Source organism: Aptenodytes patagonicus, chromosome 5 (genome assembly GCF_965638725.1).
Source record: "Aptenodytes patagonicus chromosome 5, bAptPat1.pri.cur, whole genome shotgun sequence".
NCBI classification, from domain to species: domain Eukaryota; kingdom Metazoa; phylum Chordata; class Aves; order Sphenisciformes; family Spheniscidae; genus Aptenodytes; species Aptenodytes patagonicus.
Window position 1 is genome coordinate 2,164,529 of NC_134953.1, and position 24,124 is coordinate 2,188,652.

At 43.0% G+C, this 24,124-nt stretch overlaps 2 protein-coding genes and 1 non-coding gene across 3 annotated transcripts in view; 1 reads left to right on the top strand and 2 right to left on the bottom strand.

The window, feature by feature from the left end:
- Positions 1-2,482: 2,482 nt before the first annotated feature.
- On the bottom strand, positions 2,483-21,664 carry LOC143160559 (mitochondrial import inner membrane translocase subunit Tim23). The gene is made up of 7 exons (XM_076338340.1): positions 21,528-21,664; positions 20,917-20,975; positions 17,685-17,778; positions 17,374-17,458; positions 14,933-14,991; positions 12,213-12,323; positions 2,483-3,148 (listed from the first exon to the last, which is right to left on the bottom strand). The coding sequence occupies exons 1-7, from the start codon at positions 21,622-21,624 to the stop codon at positions 3,033-3,035; spliced, it is 621 nt and encodes a 206-aa protein (XP_076194455.1). The 5' UTR covers positions 21,625-21,664; the 3' UTR covers positions 2,483-3,032.
- Positions 15,618-15,820, bottom strand: LOC143161463 (small nucleolar RNA SNORA74). Its single transcript, XR_012995529.1, has one exon. It is a non-coding gene; the product is annotated as a small nucleolar RNA SNORA74 (small nucleolar RNA).
- A 360-nt stretch (positions 21,665-22,024) lies between the features above and the next one.
- PARG (poly(ADP-ribose) glycohydrolase) overlaps positions 22,025-24,124 on the top strand; it is a 74,286-nt gene continuing 72,186 nt past the window's right edge. Inside the window, exon 1 of the mRNA XM_076338339.1 lies at positions 22,025-22,213. Within this exon, the coding sequence (XP_076194454.1) occupies positions 22,045-22,213 (169 nt within the window). The 5' untranslated portion in view covers positions 22,025-22,044. The remainder of the gene's footprint in view (positions 22,214-24,124) is intronic.

Consider the following 24,124-nt stretch of genomic DNA (forward strand, 5'->3'; position numbering starts at 1 on the left):
TATCTAGAATTTATTACATACAGGGGTAACCTGCTGTTAAAGCAATTAAAGCATTAAAAAGGATTTTCCCCCCTCCTTTTTCAGTCCCAGATTAGGTCAGAGGAAGCAAGCTACGAACACTGGATGGCTTTTCTGCCCTAGCATACATTTCCCTCCTGTTTTCAGCAGCAGCTTCTGCTGCATTGAGGAAGCTGGAGATTCCTACCACAGGACTAGCAATTCTTCAACAAATTCCCCCAACTGTAAGAGAAGTCACCTGCTGACAGGGAATGGTGAAATTGCCTTTCTCCATTCCAAAGACTACACAAAAGCAGCTTTGCAAGATTCAAAAGCTTTCATTAAACCTGTTGTCTCGGACTCCCTCACTTGCTGCCACAGCATGGAAAGCGCTCTCAGATCTACCAGCAAAACTAGATGCCGTGACTGGCACTGCGAGAGGATAAACCACCGCTCTTCAAGACGGCCAAGGTCTCCTGTGCTCGCATTTATGTAATGCTGCATGGGAGGACTGTCAGTGGCTTGCCAAATCCTGTTTGCGGCTTGATTTTACTTCCTTTTATTCCTACTGAACTGGGATATACTTTTGGTCACAGCTTTAAGTAGCAACTTTATACTGATTGTTCGCCATTAAATTGTGAACACAGTAAGTCTCGACATAGAACATCACAAAGATGTTCTCTGTATTCCATACTTAAAATTCACCTCCCTTGCTGCTGCCTCCGTGCTGGTTGTCTTTCATAGCTCAAGCTATGGATCACTCCATATACAAACCGGTTATAAACCAAAGCTTTTAATAGCCCTAGAAACACAGCTATTGCAGAAAAATGCACTCAGCTCTGCCCCTGAGACAAGCAATTCCAGGAAATTGGAGGTTATTGCAGACCAGATAACATGCTAAGTTGTCTCAAGAGTCAGCCCACCCTTAAGGTTGTGGCAACTTTGAACTTACAAAAGCTTGTTCCTACATTACCTCCAGCGCACCTAAAGAAGGAAAGACGTTTGTTAAGCTTCACAGCTTTCCCGCTTCAACTAGGGGCAGAGAGCTCCTGGGTTGTATTTCAGTCCTGAAAAAGTCTCCAGCAAAACTAAAAGACACATTGCAAAGTTCCTGACACTTAGCAAGCAGCCCTTCCCCACCACCAGCCCCCGAATTGGCTAGCACCCCTTCATCCAGCATTGTCAAGAGTGTAGGAGTGCAAGTCCTATTAACAGTGACCAAGAAACGTGGGCGGGGAGGAACTCACTGATGCCAATGGGGAGAGAAAAAGCAGCTCAGGAATAAAGTGCACCCGTTTTCCTGATGTCCCACCCAACAGCACTGCACAGCTGGTGCCTATGTCACCTTTCTGCAGCCTGTGAGTAGGATGGTTTCTTTGGTGCCATGGTCCTCAAAAAAATGCATGCTAGAAGGTCCAGCTCTGGACTATCCACAACAGTAATACACAGCCCACTAAAAGACAGTGGAACATAAAGCTTAAGAAGAAACAGCATTTACAAAGCGGGTGAGAACAGACCAGTTTTCTTTCCTTTATGCTACATCTACTTTGACCTGCTATCCAAGCAAAGCTAATTGAGTTCAACTGTGAAGGCTTGTTAGCTAGAGCACTTGCTCTATAAAAAGCTAGTCTCAGCAGTCACCTCCTCCTAAAGAGGCTTCTCAACAAAGTTGAATTTCTTCTCAGAGGAAGGTAAGAGCTACCACCTTCCCTCTACTGCTTTTATTGTTGTTGTTTCTATTTTCTTGAGTGCAACGTAGTTATCTAGAGCTGTTTCAGTAGGGAGAATTCAAGTAAACTCTTGTTTTGCATTAAGTTGTCTACTGAGAAGTAAGTTTCTTGTTTTTCCTTTGCCCTGCCTTCACACTGTCTCAGACCTGTTCAATTGTTTACAGACTCTATTTAAAAACTGAAGGAATCAGCTGTTATACAAGAACTCTAATTACTGAACTAATTCACAACTTACTGTTTAATTTATCTGCAAACAATACTTGGTATGTGGTTTAATTTTAACACTGGAGAAGGTGTAGGTTCATCACACCTTCTCTTCATTCTGCCAATAACCTACAAACATCACCTGGAGGAAAAAGCTTGTCACTAATTAAAAATCCTGTAATAGGCAATGAGAGGAGTATTTATACTGCTTGGTTTCTAACTGTTGGCTAAACAAGTTCTGAGATCCTGGAGCACGCAAGTGTTTTGATAATCCACTGGCAGCTGTTCTGCAACAGCAACTGTACCTCATCTAGAAACAACCAGTTCCTTATTTATTAGAGCAAATAAGGGAGTGGAGTCAAGCCCTGGTATGCCTCACCATCGCCTCCCATCAGGAGACAATCAGCCTCTTAGTTCACTTCCCCTCACCCACTAACTCCCCCAGGATTTTATCACATCGGTCCTTCAAAAGGAAACTGTAAATAAGAGTCCCTGGATGCGGCACTTTTTTGTCTTATCAGCAGTAGGAACAGCAAAGCATAGAAACGGCATTGTGTAAGTACCACCCTTTTTATTAATGATGATGTCCCTTTTTACAGCTTACCCTGCGCTGCCAGAATAACAAGCCTTGCCCTGTGCCAGTCGCTACGTAAGGCTCCCGCTGGCTCCAGCTGGCCGGGTGATGCACGTTGAAAGACTGCAGTGAATAGCTCTATGGACACAGACTTTATTACGCAGCGCTGTCGCTGTAGTACACGCAACCGAACAAACCTGGTAGCGCAGCAGGTACAGCTATGGGACTTGAGCATGCCTCGTAGCTCTGGCCCAGGGCTAGCCTGTGAGCGTGTCAGGGAGACTCTATCTTGGTGGCCACTCTGCTCACTTGCAGGTCCAACAAATATTGCTGCCTCTCCAGCGACTGGCTGGCGGGAAGGAAAGGGCCAGTCCAGCTACATGGTGTCAAGAGGTTCCTCCCAGCATAGCTTCCTTCAGTTTCACACTAATTGTAAATAAAATAGGAAGGGGCACCAGACAGATCTCGCAACTGATTTGATTGGTGACTATGCAAGCGTGTCCTCCGTCCAGCGCTGGCTGCCCTGCTCAGAGGGACTGCCGGGCTATGGAGCCCTTCATGTGCTCCCAGTTGTTATAGAGAGCGTAGAGGCCAGTAAGCGTCAGACCTGCAATACCACCTCGTGCTATCCCACGCACTCCACCTGAAAAAGAAAAACAGATTAAAACTCATTAAAGTTACATCCGAGGAAACAGTCAGCTACAGCAGCTTCCAAGAAGCTGTTCAAATCCAGAGGCATCTTAATGAAACACTGTTTTTCTTTTTTGAGTAACTTTCCAGAAGGGGTGCCTGTACTAATTCTACCCACCCCTCAAACCTGCTGCCAGGCTCAAGAAAGGTCATTCCTGATCCTGATGCTAATTCTGCTGGCATGACTTTCTCCCAAACTATGTTAGCACTACTGCCTGAGTGAACCACTACAGAACACTCAAAGCAAAGCTGGCTTTTCCCAAGTTCTACTTTATCTATTCCATCTGTCCTCCACACAGGTGTTTACAGACAGATACGATCTCTTCCTGCTTTAAGAACGCCTCCATTTAGGATTTCAGATGAGGAATAATAATCACATTCATCAGTTAGTTACAGTAACTAGATTTGGGGGAAGAAGAAAGGGCAGGAGAGAAATAAGTGAACACAACATCAGCTGATGTGGACATGACCTCGGGTGCCAGAGATTCATGAGGGCCATCACATGGAACTTAGCACAGCTTTTGTGTCTTTGGAATTTTAAAGCCTTTTGAAAAAAATCAAGAAGTAGAAGAAAGGGATCAACTGGCAAGAATTTACTAGGGCATACATTGAACAACTTTCTTTATTCTTACTATTATTAATTTTCAGAATTATCATCTTGCAATAGCAAAAATTGAGTCACAGGTGATTAAAAAAATTATTATTTTATTTTTTTTTTTTAATTTTTACTGCTCACTCAAGACTTGAAGATTCTGCAAGTTGCGAAGGTAAAAATACAGGGCAAGCTTGGCTAGTACCAGCAGCAAGCACACCTGTCTGGAGCTAGGACTCGGATGGCATCACAACTCCATTCCACCCATATGAGGGTCAGGGTGTACAGGGGCAGAAGTAGAGACTTCTGTTGCTTTTACTACACAGCAGAATGTTTCTATTCCTTGCTAGTAGAAAGTGCCTTGGTAAAGCTCCCGAAATGTACTATAAATGCACAGGAACACCTGAGAGTATGACCCTCAATACTAGGAAAACTTCACTGAGTTTGATTCTGCAATGTTTAACAATCCCAGCTGAAGCAAGTTAGATAATGTGTACAGTATATAGGACAAGGCCACTTTCCACTTACAGCTAGGTAAAACCTGCCTGCTTTGTTGGTAAAACTGACAGTGGAATTCAGGTTCCTCAAACTTGAAAAGAAATGCATCTCAGTAATCAGTGATTATTATTTTTTTTCCATTATGAGTCATAAAGTTGTCTGACAGAATTGCACTTAGGCTTGTAGTGGGGCAAGAAGCTGTCGGCGTCAGCTAGACTGAGACTGCATTACCTGTGCTGCAAGATCAAATGGATTTCACTGGAGTTATTAAACCTACTCATGTTGCCCAGGCACGTAGTGAAACCAAGAAGCTGCAGAAGTGATAGCAGAAGTTGGACTCGGTACTAGAGGTCATCTCTAGCCATAGATTCTAGAAATTTCATTGCCAGACCAGCTGTGACGATTCAAGGGTTTTTTGGGATATAAGCCTAACCGAATTCACTGTTGAGAACTCAACAGCTCTAAGGAAAGCCATACTGACTATGTACCTACATGCCTAAATCAGGATTTAGGAATGCAAATGTAGACTTCTGTTTTTGATAATTCATCCTGAACTTGTTGCACAAAAAGCTTTTCACATAAAGGGGTTGCAGCTGGGTACACAGAACCAACCATGTGCAAGCAGTTTCTGGCAAAAAGCCACAGGTGAAATTTAAAGGACACTTTGTGCAAAACAAATATTTGAGATAATCTGTAAAAATACTAACTCCTCGTTACTTTTGGGAAAAATGAATAAAACATCAGAGAGCTTGATTTTCTGCTGTTTATACTAGGAAGCAATTGCTCACAGAAGAAGCCCCCAAAGAGGGCTCCTAACCGTTCTGGTGTACAGGGAAATGCATGAAACGGGGAACATCCTCATAGAACGCAACGCAGTACAGAGCTATGACTATTCCCGTAGACTCCTCCCTCAGCCCCCAGGTTCAATTCCTCTCCTTTCCCCTTAAAATCCTATTCTTCCTATGGAAGAAAGGTAGGTTGAAGGCTGATCAAGCCTGGTTCCAGATTCTGGGAAGTTAGGATTGTACAAGGTATCTTCTTTAATTTGGATAGCTGAGCTACTTTCCAGCATCCATGCAGACTTGGACACAGTGCTGCTAAGACGTACTGCTCCCAAAACAAAATAATGTTGTTCATATTTTCGTGTGCTGAGGTCAGCCAGGTAAGGATGGCAGCTATGAATTCACTTACAAAGTGTCAACCACTGGGCCTAAAGATGTTTCAGTGGAAGTCTGTTTGACGAACAGGAACTAAACTTGTGCAGTTGGTATAGGTGCATTACTGACTTAGAAAAAATCCAATAGCAAAACACATAAGAAACATTTCTTACCGGATTCCCTACACCTCCGCTACAAAATTTTACCAGTAATTTGTTTTGTAGCAGTTGCACCTGGTTTCTGAACTATCTGCAGTAATTACAAAAAAAGGGAGAGAAAAAACTTTCCTTTCCCTAACTGGTTACACTTGCATTTGAGTAAATACCTCCAGGTCTGTGGTAGACATCAAACAGTAATGCACTGCAGAATGCAGCTCAGTTGCTGGGCAGGAAATGTTAAACCCTCTGAGAAGATTACCTTGTTTAAAAAAAAATAAAATTCTCCACTCCCATCCCAGCTGTGTTTGCATGATAGAACACGTTCCCACCCCTCCTCTGCAATCACTCTCTGCAAGCCTCTGATACCAAGTCTGCCTTGACAAACCCTGCTAGAAATGTGGTCATAAGCCTCTAATCTTGCATGTCTGAGTAAGATAACTTAAAGTTCCAGCTGACAGCCATTTCTGAGAGCAGGTGTTTTGAGATCAGGCAACTTGCACAATAGTTGAGAAGCTGCTATAGGTTTCCAAAGACACATCTGATGCTCTCTAAATGAGAATTTAGTTCTCTGTCTGGCTTTAGCTGCTGCACACTTTCACTATACTGTCCCTCTTCCATGCATTTAAAATAGGCTGCAGAGTACACTATGCAATGACATACAGCATTCTAATAGCGTAGCTTTGCATTTCTTCATAGCGTGATCTACGCCCAGCACTGAATTTGACTCACATAGTAGGTAAAACCATTATCTATATTGCATAACATGAGGACAAAATCTTCCATTTAAGACCTTACTGTCTCTATTTTCAGAATGTGTTACTCCACTATACTGGGATAGTTCCTGGGGTGTTTAAAGCAAGAACCATCCAATAGCAAACATTAGAAATACCTTAAATGAAAACGCAGACCCACGTATTGATGCCAAACAAAAGAAGTGTAATAGTTAAGTTGTAATTAGTTTTCTGTCTTCCAATCTCTCCCTCTCAGATATTCAGAATGCAAACAGTTTCTCTTCCTTTAGGGCCTCCAGGAACAAAAACATTTTTAAATAGCTTAAAGGGCTTGACTTTTCAAATGCACAAGGCAACCTCAGTTTTGTTCCAAATTCAAGCACGGTGGTAGCTAACCAGACCCTCTGAACCATCAGGCAGACATTTGTTTGAACATCTGTGGGTGGTCCTATGTCAATAGAAAATTCAAACAGATTCTTCCTGCCGCTCCATGGAGGTAATCTTATGAAATCTTGTAAGCATGGGCAAAGTCTGTGGGTACAGAAACTACTGAGGAAACTGATAAACTTCTTTCTGGAAACAAGATGCATTTCAGAAAAGCATGTTCCACTTTCATACTGCTGCAGCTAAGACAGTATTGTGGTTAAAATACAGAAACAACAAAGCTTGAAACAGGGAAAATTTCCTGTAGTTACTGTGGTGTGAAGGCTAAATTAGAAAAACAGTAAGAGTTTACAATTTAATTTACAAGTTTGGAAGTATTAAAGCTGTTGAAATTACTTTGCAAAGGCTATTAAAATTCCCTGTTTTCATACTGAGTGAAAGCAGCAGCACCTGACTGCCAGGAGACTACCTCAGCTACTGTAAATGGCAGCAAGAACCCTGCAAATCCCTGCAGCGCCGAGAACTTAGATCACTGTTTCTGCTTAGCAGAGCTGGGCAGAAGGCAGCACTGCTTTCAGTGGCCACACATATTCTTAGACATTAGCCCTCAAGTAACAAAGAAAGCCTCAACAAGCTATTACTTGTAGTGCCTGCTTGTAGTTTGCCCTTATCTCTTTCTTATTTCAGACCTGAAACAAAATCCTTTCACTAAACACCATTTGATTAATAGTCCTATAGACTTGTTATGTTAAAAGCAGGTTTTAACAGAGGTTCTTAATTTCTAAAATGCCTGACAGCTCTGAACTTCAAAGTTCAGCAGCAAAGCCTTTACTTGCTTTTCTCCAAATAATGCAGAAAATTAAGATATCCCAGGGCCATACCTGCAGCAGTCTGCAGAAAGCTCCTCCTTCCCCCTCCCCACCAAACAGAAACAAGAAAAAAACCAACCCTGTCTGGCCCAAAGGAAAACACAGATTGAGCCCAAAGGGAAGAGGCTTTATAGCTCAAGAGGCAATTAGCTAACACAACTGCCCTGAGTTCCTACCCACTGAATGTCACAAAACCGATCTTTAGCTCTGGCCAGACTTTACTGCTAGCAATAAAACATTTAGCCCTTCTTAATTAATTCATAATGTATTGACTTTTCAGGGTTGTGTTCTGAGGTCTTAAAATGATAACTACTCTCTTCTGCTATTGCTAGCATGCAATTCCCTTCCCTTCAGATGCACACCATTTTACACCAAAATATGTAGCATCTATTGTGCAAAAAGCGTGAGATGCTCTATCTAGTATCGGGTTCCTACTGCACAGAACTAGAGTAAACAAAATAATTTAGTTTGTCTGAAGCATTACTTTACTTTTGTTCCTGTTTTCCCTAACCTCAAGAGGAAGAAAAAAAATTCTAAGAAAAAGAATATCTACAACCTGTGTAACCCTCAGATAAGAGGTGAAGGTTGTTTAACCTTTTTTGCTTACTGAAGTCTCTGTCAGGAATTTCAATGAGAAATTAATGGTGGTCACGCTGGGTCAGACCAAAGTCCCACCTAGCTCCGTATCTTTTTTCCTGAGTGATCAATCCTGCGTGCTTGAGGAGGAGTGCAAGATCCTCAGCCAGCTGTACCTTTGTGACATGATGACTGGAACCACATGCATTTTCACGGTGGGAGGGAATATTAGTGACACAGTGCACAATGACAATCATCTTTTTGATTTTTTGCTACTTTCAGAGACTAATACAATTATGAGAAAACAAACTAAAGAGGCTTGATTTAGAAAAGAGGTTGAAAACGCATGCAAGAGGGCTAAAATGTTTGTTTTAAGATATGTTAGTATTTGTGCTTAGTAACTTTTATCAGAAAAAACTTGGCATAACAGATCATAATTTCTGCTTTTGCTTGAAGTTGAAGAATAAAGAATGGTATCTTACTAAATGGAAAAGCCATCCTCATGGACTTAGGATATCAGGCTCCCTTTTAGCAAAACTCAAACAGGATTGACTAAGTTGCAACATCATTTCTACTACATACGCCACTGGCAGAGGAACACAAAGGGTCTTCCTTCATCTGTCACTCAACTTCTACTCAGAACATTCAGTTTAAGCTGTGAGCTCAAAACGCAGCTTCCATGAAGTTGCAAGTCTAGTGTAACAAGTTAATACTGTACTCACATTGCTACATCTGGGCTGAAATCTAGTAAGTAATCTTAGTATTAAATTTCATTTCAAACAAATGTGAAAACTAGAGATCACTTTGGTCAAAGGGATCAACTAGTGGGCTGCTTCGAAGTTCCTCAAATTAGTTTTACTTTCAAACTGAATTCAACATCTGTTAACCTAAGCCATACAGTATGCCGAGACTGATTCCAGCTAACACTTGGTTTATAACGTCAAGTTAACAGTCTCTGACTCACTCCAAGAAGGACTATCAGAAGTCTTGGGGACTTAACTGCTTTAGTCACTTGCGGTGGGGAACTTTCAGGAACTAACGCGACTTCCAGTGAACAGAGGAGGGCTGAACTTGCACAGTCCTCACTTGCAGACTTTTTAATCTTCTCGCACACAAGCTGTGTGTTAAGTAGCCTTGCACAAAACCACTCACAATCCAATGGCTTTAGAACATGGGTATTCTGGAAAGCCTTTTTTGTTTGACTGCTGGCATTCTGGTAATGATTAACACCTCTACAAGGACAAATTGTGAAAACTGGGACCAGTTTGGGGCAACAAATCTCGCCTTCAAAAAGTCTTCCCACTATTTTTTTTCTCCTGTCCAGTCATCCCCCTCAGCAAAGGCTTAATCATTTGTTTCAGAAACTGAATCTAGGCTTTGCAGGGTACCCAAGAGTATTTTTCAGTGCAGCAGGGTTGCTGATATGACTCCTCCACCAGTGCTATGTTTAAACATGAACCAGAAAGTCATAATAAAAAACCTGCCATACTTTATACAGTTTCTTCTTAAATACATTCCCAATCTCTTTACAAAACAGGAATGATGGAAGTGGGAAATCCGAGTGCTTGAACAGCACTGCCTCCAACTCTGTATCCACCCTTTGTGGATTACAGAACAGCCTTGATTTGAAATGGCGTGTTTGTGGGAGTTTCCAGCCAATACTAAAATATGGGGATTTATAACAGAAATGTCCCTGACGGCTTTCAAGTTTTCCTTTTTTGAGGCCATCACAACAAGGTGTTCCGTGTAACACAGGAAACGATTACAATCTCGATACATGTCACAGATGTGAACTGATCATTTGCATATGGTTTAAATATTCAAGATTTTTTTAGGTAAATATATATTTATGCTGGGTAAAGGCATAACTTAGAGGGAAGCTTTACCATGCAGAATTAGGAAGAGCATTCTGGCATAAGGTGACAGGAGAGGAAGCATGGGAGAAGCAGCAAGAGGGACAGAGCATGAAAGAAAAAAAGGAAAATAAGATTGGAATTAAATTCTTCAAACAGATGTAAATATCATCTTTTTCACTTCCAGAACTAATCCTTGACCTCTAAGGTCTACTGTGCCACTCAAATTTCCTGTATATGGTGAAAAAAGTATTTCTTTTGAGTTTCTGTGCACTACAGTTCATATGCACAACACATACTTAAAATACAATACTGTAATGAATACAGACTTTTTCACTACATTCACCTTTATCAGTGCTACTATTAGCTCCGTAGATCTTACATTACAAAACGAAAGTCCCACTGTGCTCTGGTAGGAAAATTTTTTGTAGTGTCAGATGACTGCATGTGACTGGAGTAGTTATCCATGGTTGCACTGTGCCAAAAAAAGAGATTACACATAATGCCAGCTCTATACTGCTGAAAGGTAAGGGGGAAGCTTCTGCTGGAGTGTAGAGATGGCAGTTCTCCTCCTTAATGACAACTGCCTACAGAAAATGTAAGACTTCTATACTGCTGCCCTATCCAGCTGTTGTTGGCAATCTGGCATATCACTCATGAAATCCCAAATAAGCAGTTGATTACGAGAGCTACGTGCTCTTGCAAGGTTAAGTGCACAAGCCAGTATTTATGAAGGCTGCTCAAGCCAATTATTTCTGGTTTCAATTAGTCTAGGCCAACAGGACAGTAAGACTTCTCAAACTGTTTTGCCCCATATATAAAGCTGGCCTTCAGGAACACTTCTAAGATGCTGATGCTCAGTTACGTATGTGAAAGTACGTAGGTTAATTCTAGAATTATCTCCTCAGTAAAATCCAGGTGAATCATAGAGACAAACCTTCACTGAGGTACTTAAAACTTATACTTTTTTCCTGTGGTAATGTCAATCTGTGGCACCAGTAGTCCTCTAAAAAAGATGATCCCTCCAATTGTTGAGTTTGGAATATGTGTTAACAGGCGTTTTGCTGATGAAGCTCAGACCCTCTCTTCTGCAAACAATTCAGTATGCATCAGCAAACTAACCTTAAATCCATGCTGTTCTCAAATAACATTGTTGGTTTTGACCACTACGCAAAGACTAGAGTCCTATGACAAGACAACAGTTTCACAAACAGCTAAGTAATAACTTTATAAATATATTAGTTTCTTTCTGCATACTTTAATGACTGAATTTGTAAAACTGGTTTACCAAAATCTTTTGTCTTAAGGAAAAAAAAAAGGATCCATGTTAAATTTGAATTCCTGATTTTCACTTTCTTGAGAGTGAATTTTTTATTAACGCTTATTTGGAAAGTAATTTTGCCTTACACTCTATTTAGGATTGTACCGGATGAATACCACTGTTTCATTTATGCTTAGAGAAGGTAATCTCATTTTAGTATTTCTAGTTACTGTTGCTTAACCTCAGAAGTCAACAGCATCAATTTAAGCTTTTTCCTTTTTGGCATTATAAAAAATAATTTCAACTAGCTGAAAAAAGACACCTAATTGCATTGCATCTAGCAGATAACTGAGACCTATTAGTTCAATATCCCCTAACCCACACATTGTTTTTCATACAGCTAAGGGTACTTAAGGAAAACGTGCGTTTACAAAAAAAAAAAAATTCCAGCTGAATTAAAGTGGATTCTTTCCAACTTGCACAGGACTAAAAATAATCATGACAGCCAAATTATGTCTGTTATACACTGAATAAACACTCAAATGTTTACTCAGATTTATAGTTAGATTGTATCAAATACATACTCAGCTCATTCTTAGCCATGTTTTTCAGGTGTAGCAGGAATAAAACCAATAGTTTCTCAAGTCCATGAGTGGATGCAGGCAAATGGGAACTACCTTCCAAAGTGAAGGGGGGTGGGCGGGGGGAGGAATACACAGAACACAGCGTGACTGCATCAAGGTGAAAATTATCACAAGTGATTCACGTGCTAGTACCTGGAGCTGCAAAAAACCTACATTCTAGTTCTATGTTCCTAGTGTACCATTTTTACACTGCCAATTTTCAGAGCAGGATAGTATTTAGTAAAAGTAATGAGAATCCTGATAACTGGGATAAAGCACAAGAAGAGGAAAACTAGAAACACTTTGCTACTCTACCAGTGCTTTTGTATAGCATTCCTGTCAAGGTTCCAGCAGCTATGGTGTTGAGGTCATCTTCTGCACCTCGTGTTTTTTCAATGATGACTCCGAACGCACTGTAAAGTAGAGCTGGGAAAGAAAAACATATTAAAAAAATTCAAGTTAAAACTCCCATTCTCTGAGACATAAGGCTTAGGATCCAGGCTCAGTGTAACTATTTAGACTATGCTTCCTGAAGCACAGATTTTCTGTTTATTTAAAGGGGGGGAAATCCTCTGCCAAATCCTGTCTTTGGTGGTTTTTTCCAGACCTATTTCTACAGATAATTTTTCTTTCTCTAGCTATAGTTTGGTTATAAAGTAGCGTTCTTCATGACATCTGGTACTGCCTCAAGACACAATAAATATGTGATATAAAGCACTGACTGAAGTTTAAGCCCATTTTGCTAGTTCAGAAAACTTTTGAGGGTTTAACTTTGTACTGGCAGGCTTCATACTGTCTTCTGTGGATGGCATGAAATGAAACTCAACAACACTTTCTAGGTAGCAGAGAAAATTGTTGCCCACATGTGACCGAGATGAAATGCAAGTTAAGTGCAGCATTCAGATCGTGTTATCAAGGGCTGGAGTACAATGGGCTACATTTCCCTTATAAATGACTGTTAGATTGTTTGGGATTTGACATTTACAGCTGCTTCACCTCTGTCTACATATGAAAACTCTGTCCCCAAAGGGCCTTGTGCTTTGGGAGAACTTTGGAGACTGTCCCGGAAAGGGTTAGAAAGAGAAATGCACGGGGTTTTAGGATGGATGTATATATAATCTATGCACTTTGATGAAGGGAGAAGGCAGCCCCATCCTCACCCCTCATGTATAATCATATTTCATGCTGACAAAGAACAGCAGAGTATGTCATCATTTTAAGTGATAAAGACACCATGCCACTTTAATTCATCCCTTGTCCTCCAAGAATTTGAAATCTTTACTTCTGCTAAAAAGCATGTAAATCCTTCAGAAGCAACCATATTAATGCTGAACGGTAGCATCTTTCTCCATGCAGCATAAGCAATGGTATTTTACCTTGTCCTAGTAGCATGTAGTGTTAACAATGAGGGGAAGGAAGAGCTGAATCCAACAACACATTTAAAAATAGTTTAACACAGATGTTGCTACCTCTGTTCAGGAACAGAGTGACAAAAATTGTCAGCGGCGACAAAAGGAATCTTTGAGGCACAGAAATGCTGCACAAGTGAAATAAGATGCAAAAATACTTCAGCTCCTTGAAAGGAACTTCTCTGGTAGCTAGGACAAGGCAGAGCTATACCAAATCCCAAAATATCAATTTCTGCTTCGCTCTGTGACTTGGGAGGCCGTATTTTATAAGAAAAATAACAATTTGTTACTGGAATGCACAAGTACTTTCTTGAGTAATCTTTCTTCAAACACAGCTGAAAAAAACTGTTAATGTGTCACTTAACCTGGAACCTTGAACTGCAGTGTGCCTGCATCTCGGTTTTCAGACATGTTTTGATTAGATTTGGAACAGAAAATAAGAAAAGGGGGAAAAAAAAAAAAAACAAAACCAAAACAACATCCCACCGTAAAACTTGCTAGGCAATATGCATCTCTTATGAAAGGTGCCATTCTCACTGTAGTTCAGAATCCCATCTCTAACCATGGCCTCTGTATTATGCCTCAAAAGCTGATGTCCGAGTTAAATGGCAAGCTAATCTACTCTTTAGAAATAAGACTGAAATAAAATGTAATAAATGCAACAGCCTGTGCTTTGATCCATTTTTCAAAATTCAAATATATGCAGACTGGGTTATAACATGATGTAATCTCTGTTTTAAATAGTGCCAATTTCTCTTCTATTACCACTTTACGGGGCAATGAGTTCCATCATTAAACTCCTTCAAAATAATTGCATCAGTTTTGGATTTCACCTTTCAAAGTAACCGAGCACCCTTTGCTCTTTTAAGATTGGGGGAGGGGGAAGAAGCCAAAGAGCTTGTATTCTCTAGGGCATTAGTTACTCCACTGACTTTTACGAAATCATCTGAAGTTGTTTTTCTGAGGCAACTGATGTGATTTTTATTTCCTGCCCCTCCCCCCCGCCTCCTCCCCACCTCAGTTCACAGAAGTTTTCTCACACATCAGGCTTTTGATCATTTTCCTTTCTCTTTTTTCTAACCCATATTAGTTATAAGCAACATTTAGATTTAACGTGGGTGGTATCATATGCGATTTTTCTAGCTAAGCTACCATCATAAAAGGATAAATCTTTGTACTCGCTATGACATTTCTTCTACAGATAACCATTTTGTTGACTCTTCAACTGGAAACAGACATCAGGCAGTTGCTCACATGACCACTGAGTCTCTTCTTAGGTTATTAAAGTTATTTCAGAAGTATTCAATTATAAATTGTGAATTAACTGGAACTTATTAACAAGTAAGCATTACCTATAATTTGCAGTTATTCCATAGCTAGAGTTCTTGTTTGTAATACATTAAAAATTTGGGGTTTTCATTACAGGCTTTTGGCTACTTACGCTTCAAATCCTATTTTAGCCTTTAATTTCTTTTTCAATGTCTACTGAAATGCCCTCATGTCCAAAAGAAAAAAACCTGCAGTTTTTCCTGATGGATTTCATAATGGATATTTAGAGAATACACTTTGCCATCGAACAGTTACATCTTTAAACTGTTTTTCTTACAAAATAATGAGTTTACTTACCCAGAGATCCCAGAGTGTTAGCCCATAATGCTCCTTGCCTTGTCACCATATTTAGAATTCTATAAAGGAGTTAAAAAGATATTAAAACTTTAGCTCTCTGTGTTTACACTGAGGCAGTGTTTATGATAGGTGTAATGTGTTTACACTATACATTTGATTAATAAAACTGGAATAATGAACCTAAAGCCCTTCAAAACAGAACAGTAAGGAAAAGCACACAGCTTGGTGATACATAATCTGCTCTACCACGCATACTACAAATAGTAATGTGTGCAATACTGAAAGCAAATATTTCGTCCTGTCAAGTCTGAAGAAAATCTTTCTCTCTTTTCAAGTCAAACTTGCACCTTACCAAGAATCCAATCTCTTTCCTTCAAATGACTTTCCAACCGTAGTTGATAAATGTTCCTGACACGGTGACTACACATAGCTACTGAGAATGACTGATACACTTACGCTGACTTAACTGGGTAAAAGAGCTCCAAGAAAGCTAGAGTGCTCTTCTAGAAGGTGCAAGCAATACGGGGACCACGTGTCAGGGAGCATGGTGATGCCTGAACAAATGGGGTGGGTATCAAAAGCAAATCTAAACCATAGCAAGTCAGGAAGAAAAGAGGCAATCTTTCGCACTTCCAGTTGTCAAACTTGGCACCCAACAAAAGGTAAAGTACCCTGAGTGTTTCCGTATGTATGCTTCCGGACTAGCACTAAAGAGGGAAAGCAAATCTTCAGCACACTCTCAGGGAAGCACAGTGCCACTTCTTTTTGGCATCAGCTGCCTCCAGAACGGTGACAACAGCAGCCAGAAGAAATGACTGATCTTTATCTCCCAGCAGTGTAACACTATCACAGGCACAGTACTGCTCTGGACAGCTGACCACCACTGGAACTTAGTTTGTCATTTAACGCAATGAAAGTGTCACACATTATGTTCCTTCTGACTTGAGTTCATTTTCCACTATTTTTCCTTTTTTATAACTTTCATTAGGAGACACAGGCCACTACTGAATATGGTTAGGTAATGAACTAAACAATAATGGAAAACTTCATTTTTGAAACGAGAAAAAAATATCCAAGAGGCTAGGGTATTGACAATCTCCACCCAATTACAACCCCCACTCCCATTTTGTTAACGTTACATTAATTCTGAATTGATGAGAAAATTCGTCATTTTCATAACCATGACATACTGTGAGGTATTCGACAGGGGATTACCAGCAAAATTCAAATTCCTTAAAAAAAAAAATTATCTGTGTACATTAAGGATAAATTTGAAGGAAATCTAGCTAGGCAAGTCTCTTCCCTGCATCTGATTAGGAAAACATGGAACTTAATACACTGTTTCAAGGTGATGACCTTCACCAGGCCTTTTCCCTTGAAGGGCAAGGACTAACAGCAGCATGTGCACTGCCTGCCACCTGCTGGGCTCGACCCATCAAAGTTCGTGCTTAACAACATGTTTTTGTCTGACTCAGCTCATTCCAAATACCTGAAACACAATTCTGTTCACCTAGAACATTACGGAAGAGTCATAATTATAGTCGGGAATACTTTGGTTCTATCTTTAATTCTAGAGATGGTCATGAAGGGGATGAAGAATACAGAAACAATATTTTTAAAAGGAGCAGAGCCAGTATAAACTGTACTAGGAAAGTTAAATTCCTCCTCTAAAATTTCCTTTTCCCAAAGTATTCTGGGAGAGTGAAAATGGTTTCCTCCAGCTATTTCACTCCTCTGCTTTCCTATGTCTCCTTCACAGGCACTTAATTTTTCTTTTAGTTATGTCTAAACTACCAATAATTCTAGAAGGAGAAGCATACTGCAGGAAAAAAAATGCGTTCCTATCTTTACTGTGTTCTTTGAAACAATCAGGTAAGGTGAAGACACGGGAATGCCATGGGTGTTCATGGACACTGTAAGCTAGAACAACTTCCACCATGCAACACTTGCTCAGCAGCATGCACCTAATGCCATCCCTAATGCAAATCCAGGCAGGCCCAGCTTCTGCATTTTAATCTCTTCCTGGTTTGGAAAGTTTGGGAAAGAAGAGAGAACTCGCTCTCAGATAAATCACAGCAAAAAATAGCTCAAACCAAGTCATGCTTCTTCTGGGAATACTTCAACATATAAACCCACTGTTTTGACTTTGAAGTAGATTTCTAGTAAATATCAGAGTAGTAATTTATTCACAAATATTTAAGGTAAGTCAGAGGACATACCAATTGTCACTAAAGGAAAAGCAAAACACTTGAACTGAACATTCTTGTAACTAACAGCACTTCATAACTTGATGAAGACAAACACCGACTCTCATTTGTCCCCACCAAAAATACAAAAATAGATTTATCTTTGCAGTATATTCAGATCTAACTTTGTACAAGCTGGAAGAAACAACTCTGTCACTAAGGTGTACTTTTTTTTTTTCCAGATTAAACACTTACTGTACGTTTCTAGGTTTTGACCACACCATATTCTGCGTCTCCTTCAAGCCAAGTCGCAAACCATTCAGCGCACCAAATGCTGCCCCTAGTTAGCATAATATCAGTTATTACTTTTTAAGAAGAAGAAAAAGGAACAAAAAGAACAATACTAGAAGCAACTACTGAGAATAGACTTCAGCGTATAGACTGAAGTCAAATAGCTGTTTATGTAAGACTAGATTGCAGAACACGACATTTACAGTCTCGTCAAGTACTGTAGTACAGAGGTGTTACCTGGACAGCTGGGAAAAGTGAAAAACACAACCACCTACCTGTCATACAGCATCCTCCAATGGTAAAAAAGGCCAGCTCAAATCTGCCTCGAGTTTTGTTGGCTCCTGTGGGCAAGATAAACTCATCTGTATCCTGGGGGAAAACAAAACAAAACAAACACCTTTGTATTTTCCAAGTGTACCTGCTTCAAAATGTAGGCCATGCTAAAATCTTTTCTTTAATCCATACAATGAACTAAAGAAAAAACAGATACAACCAGCGTTGCTGGAAAACTCTTATCTACACTAGCACAGAGATGGAATATACTACGTGTATACTTTAATATGAATGAAAAAAAGACTTTAAAAAGATAAACTGACCGAGAACTACTTTTTTTCCTAGCTGTCCTAACTTTTTATAAATTACATCAGGCAGCCAAGGAACTCATATTGTGTGGGTTGTTGGTTTGTTTGTTTCTTTTTTTTAAAAATGACTATTTGCTTAATTATTTATTATATCTTGCAGCAGGCAATACAAGACTCACTGCCCTCTAAAAACCTTCCTGTTGTCTGATTATGCAGCACTGTTTCCTCACTGAGCAACCTATACTGATGCAGTAATGCATTAAGGTTTCCCACTACTCTTGACACTAAAGAAAAACTGCCTTTGTACCAAAAGAAGTATTTCCTTGCACTGAAATAAGTGACCTATTTTGAAGACCTGAAAAAAGCAAGGAATACATTCAAAACTAGTGATGATCAGGCATGAAATACGCGAGGTTGGTAGTTTTTAAACTTGTGCATCTTTCCAGATAGACCAGGATCAAAATGTAAGATTCTCAACAATAAGGCTGACTTTCTCGCTGCATTCTGAAAGCAAATGGATGGCCTTTAAACACAGGAGACCCTCACCCCTCCACGCGCACCTTCACAGACAAATCAATTTTAAAGGCTAATAATTAAAGTTCTTGTATTTTAAAATATTAGCTACGTCTTTTTCCTCGAATTTTTAGAATCACAGAATGGTTAAGGTTGCAAGGGACCTGCAGAGACTGTTTAGCGCAACACCCTTGCTCAAAGCAGGGTCAGCTAGTGCTGGTTGCTCAGGGCCATGCCCGGGTTTTGCGTGTCTCCACGGATGGAGACCCCACAGCTTGTCTGGGCAACTTCTTCAAGTAAAAAAAAAATTTCTCACATTTAAATGGAATTCCCTTTTATTTCAATATAATTGTTAGTGCTAAACATAAAGAGCAGTGAAATGTTACAACACAAATTGTAGCCTCTACTGTTACATCAATAGGTATTTTTAGAACTGTTTTATAATGCCAATACCGTCTTTCTTCTAAAGCAAGCTTTTTTTTTTAGAAAAAAAATTATTAATATACACACACTTTGTTCCAAAAACTCTGTTATACCATTTTTAACACCAACATGTTCCCACATATACTGTGCTAACTAAACAGGACAACTTTAGAGGGTATTTTCGGAAGAGGTCTAAATAATCACTTAGCATTTTTTCAACCACTCAACAACAGCAGGCAAGATAATCATGCTAGTGAATCAACTTCAAACAGAGGCATATCCCCTGTTTTCTACCATTACGGCAATGTTACGTTGTAATCTTGACTACAACAGCTTCTAGTGAAAGAGAAATATAAAAACCAGCCCCCGGAACTGCATTCAGAGCTTTCCACTTACAAAAGAAGCAGTGACCCAGTGTACCATGAAACAAAAGGCACACAGATTAGCAGATACTATACAACTGTTGACCTTCTAAGAAGTGCTACTTCTGCAAAATTTAATGTTCTCAGATAATATAAGCCATACATATAAATATATATAGAAAATATTAACTAAATAAAATCATTAAGATATGCATCCTTATTGGATTAACTTAAACCTTTTCAGCTATAGTTAATGGTGCTGAGTGTGCTGGTTTTGGCTGTGGTAGAGTTAATTTTCTTACCAGTATGGTAAAAAAATAAAAAAAATATAAATAAAAATAAAATAAATAAAATAAAATAAAATAAAACCATACCAGCTGGTATGGGGCTGTGTTTTGGATTTGGGCTGGAAACAGTGTTGATAACACAGGGATGTTTTCGTTACTGCTGAGCAGTGCTGACACAGGGTCAAGGCCTTTTCTGCTCCTCACCCCACCCCACCAGCGAGCAGGCTGGGGGGGCACAAGAAGCTGGGAGGGGACACAGCCGGGACAGCTGACCCCAACTGACCCAAGGCATATCCCACACCATATGGCGTCACGCTCAGCACAGAAAGCTGGGGGAAGAAGGAGGAAGGGGGGACATTGGGAGTGATGGCGTCTGTCTCCCCAAGTCACCGTTAGGCGTGATGGAGCCCTGCTTTCCTGGGGATGGCTGAACACCTGCCTGCCCATGGGAAGCAGTGAATGAATGCCTTGTTTTGCTTTGCTTGCCTGCGCGGCTTTTGCTTTCCCTATTAAACTGTCTTGATCTCAGCCCACGAGTTTTCTCACTTTTACCCTTCCGACCCTCTTCCCCATCCCACAGGGGGGGGAGTGAGCAAGCGGCTGGGTGGGGCTTGGTTGCCAGCTGGGGTTAAACCACAACAGTGAGAAAGGAAAACATTATAGGATTTTAAATTATTTTATTTTCCTTATGGTGGCCTACAGGCCATCATGCTATGTTAACTAATATTAAGCTGTGTAAGTACGATAGCTACATTATTCTTAGAATAAAATGGAAAGCTCTACTTCATGATGGTCTCCCTTCAGCTGGGAAATGACATAAGGAAAGTGGTGTGAAATTTGCTGCTGCTGTGATGACAGCACATGTGATGACAAAGCCTGTATCAGGTCTGGTGTTTGGTTGAACACCTCTATAATCTGATTGAACTCATCACAGTACAGAAAACTAATCCTTCAAAAGAGTGGAGAGTTTCTGGCTGCTCTTACTGACTGAAGGGGCTCAGCGGAGGGTGTGACAAATGCCAGAACTTGTGCAAGCGTGCGCTGGGGCTGTATGCCTCAGAGCATGGAGGGAGACCTCCTCTTTTCAATAGCGGCAGGCTTATATTGACACAACAGTCTGCCTTATCTTCTGTATTAAAACTGGTTTTCTTCTCCTAGATGCCATGGCACTGCAAGCTTTTATTAGGAACAATACTGAAAAAAATCGTTCCTTTCAACTGTTTGCCAGTTCAAGACTTCAGTACACACTGCACAGCACTGCACGATTTTTGAGGTCTTCACATATGACCGTAGAAACAATGGAATCGAGTTCAACACAATAAAAACAAGCCGCCTTCTCACCTGTACTAGATACCTGGGGTCCAAGTTTAAATACGGGGACAAAGGACTCATTCCGGTTACTGAAAGGAAAAAAAAAAAATAGAATGCTTTAACACCGACTTCCCCAGCAACAATTTCACATCCAGCAAGTTAAAAGGGGGCAGACCTCGTGCGTGGAAGCAGCGAAAATTCTGCCGTTAAGCTGCACAACTGATTAAAACACGACCACCGACGGACAACCCCCCGTTTTCAGGAAGCCCTGCAGGAGCAGCACGGATGGGATGGCACGCGACGCCTCCGCAACCGTCGCCCGTCGCCCCAGGCTGCCGCTGCCGCCGCCGCCGAGGGCCTGGCTGTGGCGGAAGCTGTCTCCCGCTCCCCTCCGACGCCCCCCACCTGGGGCAGCCGGAGGGAGAGCTGCGGCTCGGCTTCCCGCTTGCCCAGGCCGCGCCACGTCCATTTCCGAGAGCGGCGCCGCCAGCCCCGGGCCCGCAGGGACCGGCCGCCCGGCCCTGCCCCGCTGACGGGAAGCGGATACCAGCCCCCCCCCTCCCCCTTAAGGCCCGCCACCCGGGCCGCGGGCGGGCGCCGCCGCAGGCCTCGCCGGTCGCCCCTGACGCGCCGGTACTCACGTGGCACCCCGGCCAGGTCGGCGTGGGAGTACCCCACCCCGCCGGCGCCGAAGAGGCCGCCGAGGCCCGTGCCCTTGGAGTTGCCGCCGCCCTCCATGGCGCCGCCGGGCCCCGCGCCCGCCGCCCGCCGCAGCGACGACCTCCGCGCGCCGCCGTAAAGCGCGCCGCGCTGCTTTCCGGCCCGCTGCCGGCGGGGGAGGAGCGCGGTCGCCATGGTGAGAGGGGTGAGGCGGGCGGGGAGCCATTTTGCTGCGAGCGGCGGCAGCCCCCGGCCCCCCTCGCTGGACGCGGCTCGGCCCCGGCCCCGCCGCTCCTTCCGCGCCTCCCGCCGAGGGGGCGGGCGGCGGCACGAGCCCGGCGCTGCGGGCCGGAGGATGCGGAGGGGCAGAGCCGCCGGCAGAACCGCCGCCGCATCGTCGCGCCGTCCCCGGGGGGCGGCCGCCGCCTGGCCCCGGCGGCCGCTGGCGGGCCCGCGCGGCTGAGGCGGGCTGGGCGGGCGGAGGCGGGCCCGCCGAGGATGAGTGCGGGCTGCGGGCGGGACCCCCCTCGGAAGAAAGCCCGGCCGAGCACCGCCAGCCCCGGCGGCGGCTCCCAGGGAGAGCGGCCGCCGCTCGGTCCCCGCCAGGAGGGGCCCGGGGGCAGCAGCTCCGGTGGCGGCAGTCTCGCCACCGCCGTGGGGAACAAAGGTTTGTACCGGCCGGGGCTGCGCCCTCCCCGGGGCAGGGGGAGCGGCCAGGCGAGCGCTGGGGCTGGGCGCGGAAGGGGGCTCGCCGGGGGTGTCGTGTCCCCCCCCGTCCCCTCCTTGGGCGGTTTCGGGGTGCCGGGGGACGGGACGACTCTGCCTGCAAAGCCTGGGCAGTGCTGAACTTGCCCGAGCCGGGCCGGAACGCTGCTCGGCGACCCCGGGCGCCGCTGGGCCCGCGGGAGCCGCGGCCGCGCCTGGGGCTTGGCGGGAGGAGGCGGCCGGGCCGGGCCGGGTGCTCCGGCGAGTTGCGGTGCCCCTCTCTGCTGCTTATTGCATCTCTGCTGTGCTGCTGTTCGCCTGGTACGCTGAAGGGCGGGTAGCGTTAAATGGCGAGAGGCCGCTTGTGCCGCTGCGCGTAGCCTCCTCGGAGCTGGCCTTCCATGTCGGGCTTGAATCGTCTCTAACTTCGCTTCCCGGAGCCAGCGTGTCCCCTGTACCCGAGCCCGGCGGTGTGGGGCAGTGCGCGTTGCTCCCCTTCGGAGACGGCTTCGGGTAACAGCATCGTTATCCCGGCTTTGTGCCTGGTTCTTGACAAACTTTCGGTAACGGCGCGACCATCCCGGTGAGGCGTGAGCCGCTGAAGGTAGCGTGTTTCGTTACGTGAGAGGACAGGCACTTGCTGCGAGGGAGATGCCGGTCAGCGGGGTGTTGTGCCAGGCTGCCAGGGCGGGGAGAGCCGAGGCTGACGACGGGAACCCGCGTGGGCATGTGGCTGCAGGCCTGGGGCGCTGCTGGTGGTGTGGGGTGCCCCTCCTGCCGTGTGACGAAGCCGCGTAGAACGAGTCCCCCGCATGGCTTCCTTAGGTTATTTTTATTTGGAGCTAATGCTGTCAAAATAAAATCCTAATGCACGATAAAGTACCTGTTTCAGGAGTGGAAAGGAATGCAGGGAAGGGAAAAAAGCCGGACAGATTTGCTGTGGTCTTCGGTTGATGAGTTAAACCTCAGTAGCTAGTAACTAAGAGGCAACTTTGAGTAGATAATAGTTTGAAGTTATACATGTGCACTCCTACAGAGTGATAAATAAGAATCTTCTAAAAATTCAGTTGTTTTCCTCAGTGGTAGATTCCGAGGAATGGTTTCTTTTATGGGAATCATTTGGGGAATCTTGAATAGAAATTTGGAGACCTCTTTAAAAAGAAAATTACACCAAAGTCTGGTTTTATTGTTTACGCTGAATGTAAGCATATGGTATCTTTTTGTTGCCTTTTATGTCTTTATCACCTTATCTGTAGCAAAAAGAGAGATTAGTAGTATTAAAGAAAATTGATGTGTGTTGTGTTGGTTATAGGGCTTAAATGGCTAGTCCGATGTGAAAGTTCTGACCGAAGCCATTTCATTCTGTTCTGCTGCTGCTATCGTTTCTGTTTATTGCGCTAATGAATCAGTATGCCTTCCGCAATGCAAGTTTATACTTCAAGAGGTCGTCAGCTGCCTTTGAAGAGATTTATTTGTCCCGTGTTTTAACATGTCTCTTCAGGTTTTTTTTTTCTGGCTGCTTCTTTCCCCTTTCCTGTAGGCAATTTGGGTTAACACTTCAAATATAAGAAGGTGAAATTTGGTAAACAGAATGACTAATATACTTCAGTTTTAGTGAATCTTTAGAAATAAAAATCTTTTAGTTCATAAAATCCATCAAGCTGTTATTTTTGTTGAGTGGGGTGGAGCTGAGCGTTTGTTGAAAAATTGAGTGGCTGAGTATGGCACAGGTATCCTTGTGCTTGTAATCCACATACAGCTTGGCATTACTCCTTGGTGACCTAGTCGCATGGTGGCAATTTTGCACTATTGTTTCTGCTGTTTCAGAAGAACTTAAAATGATTTAAACGTTTTCTGGAGATTACTTTTTTCA

Excerpts from the sequence above, each read along its gene's own strand:
- LOC143160559 (XM_076338340.1), bottom strand. The coding sequence starts at position 21,624 with ATGGAGGGCGGCGGCAACTCCAAGGGCACGGGCCTCGGCGGCCTCTTC. Across the intron at positions 17,459-17,684 it reads TGGAGGATGCTGTATGACAG|GGGCAGCATTTGGTGCGCTG; the intron begins GTAGGTGGTTGT and ends TATGCTAACTAG. Across the intron at positions 12,324-14,932 it reads TAACACTCTGGGATCTCTGG|CTCTACTTTACAGTGCGTTC; the intron begins GTAAGTAAACTC and ends TTTCTTTCCCAG.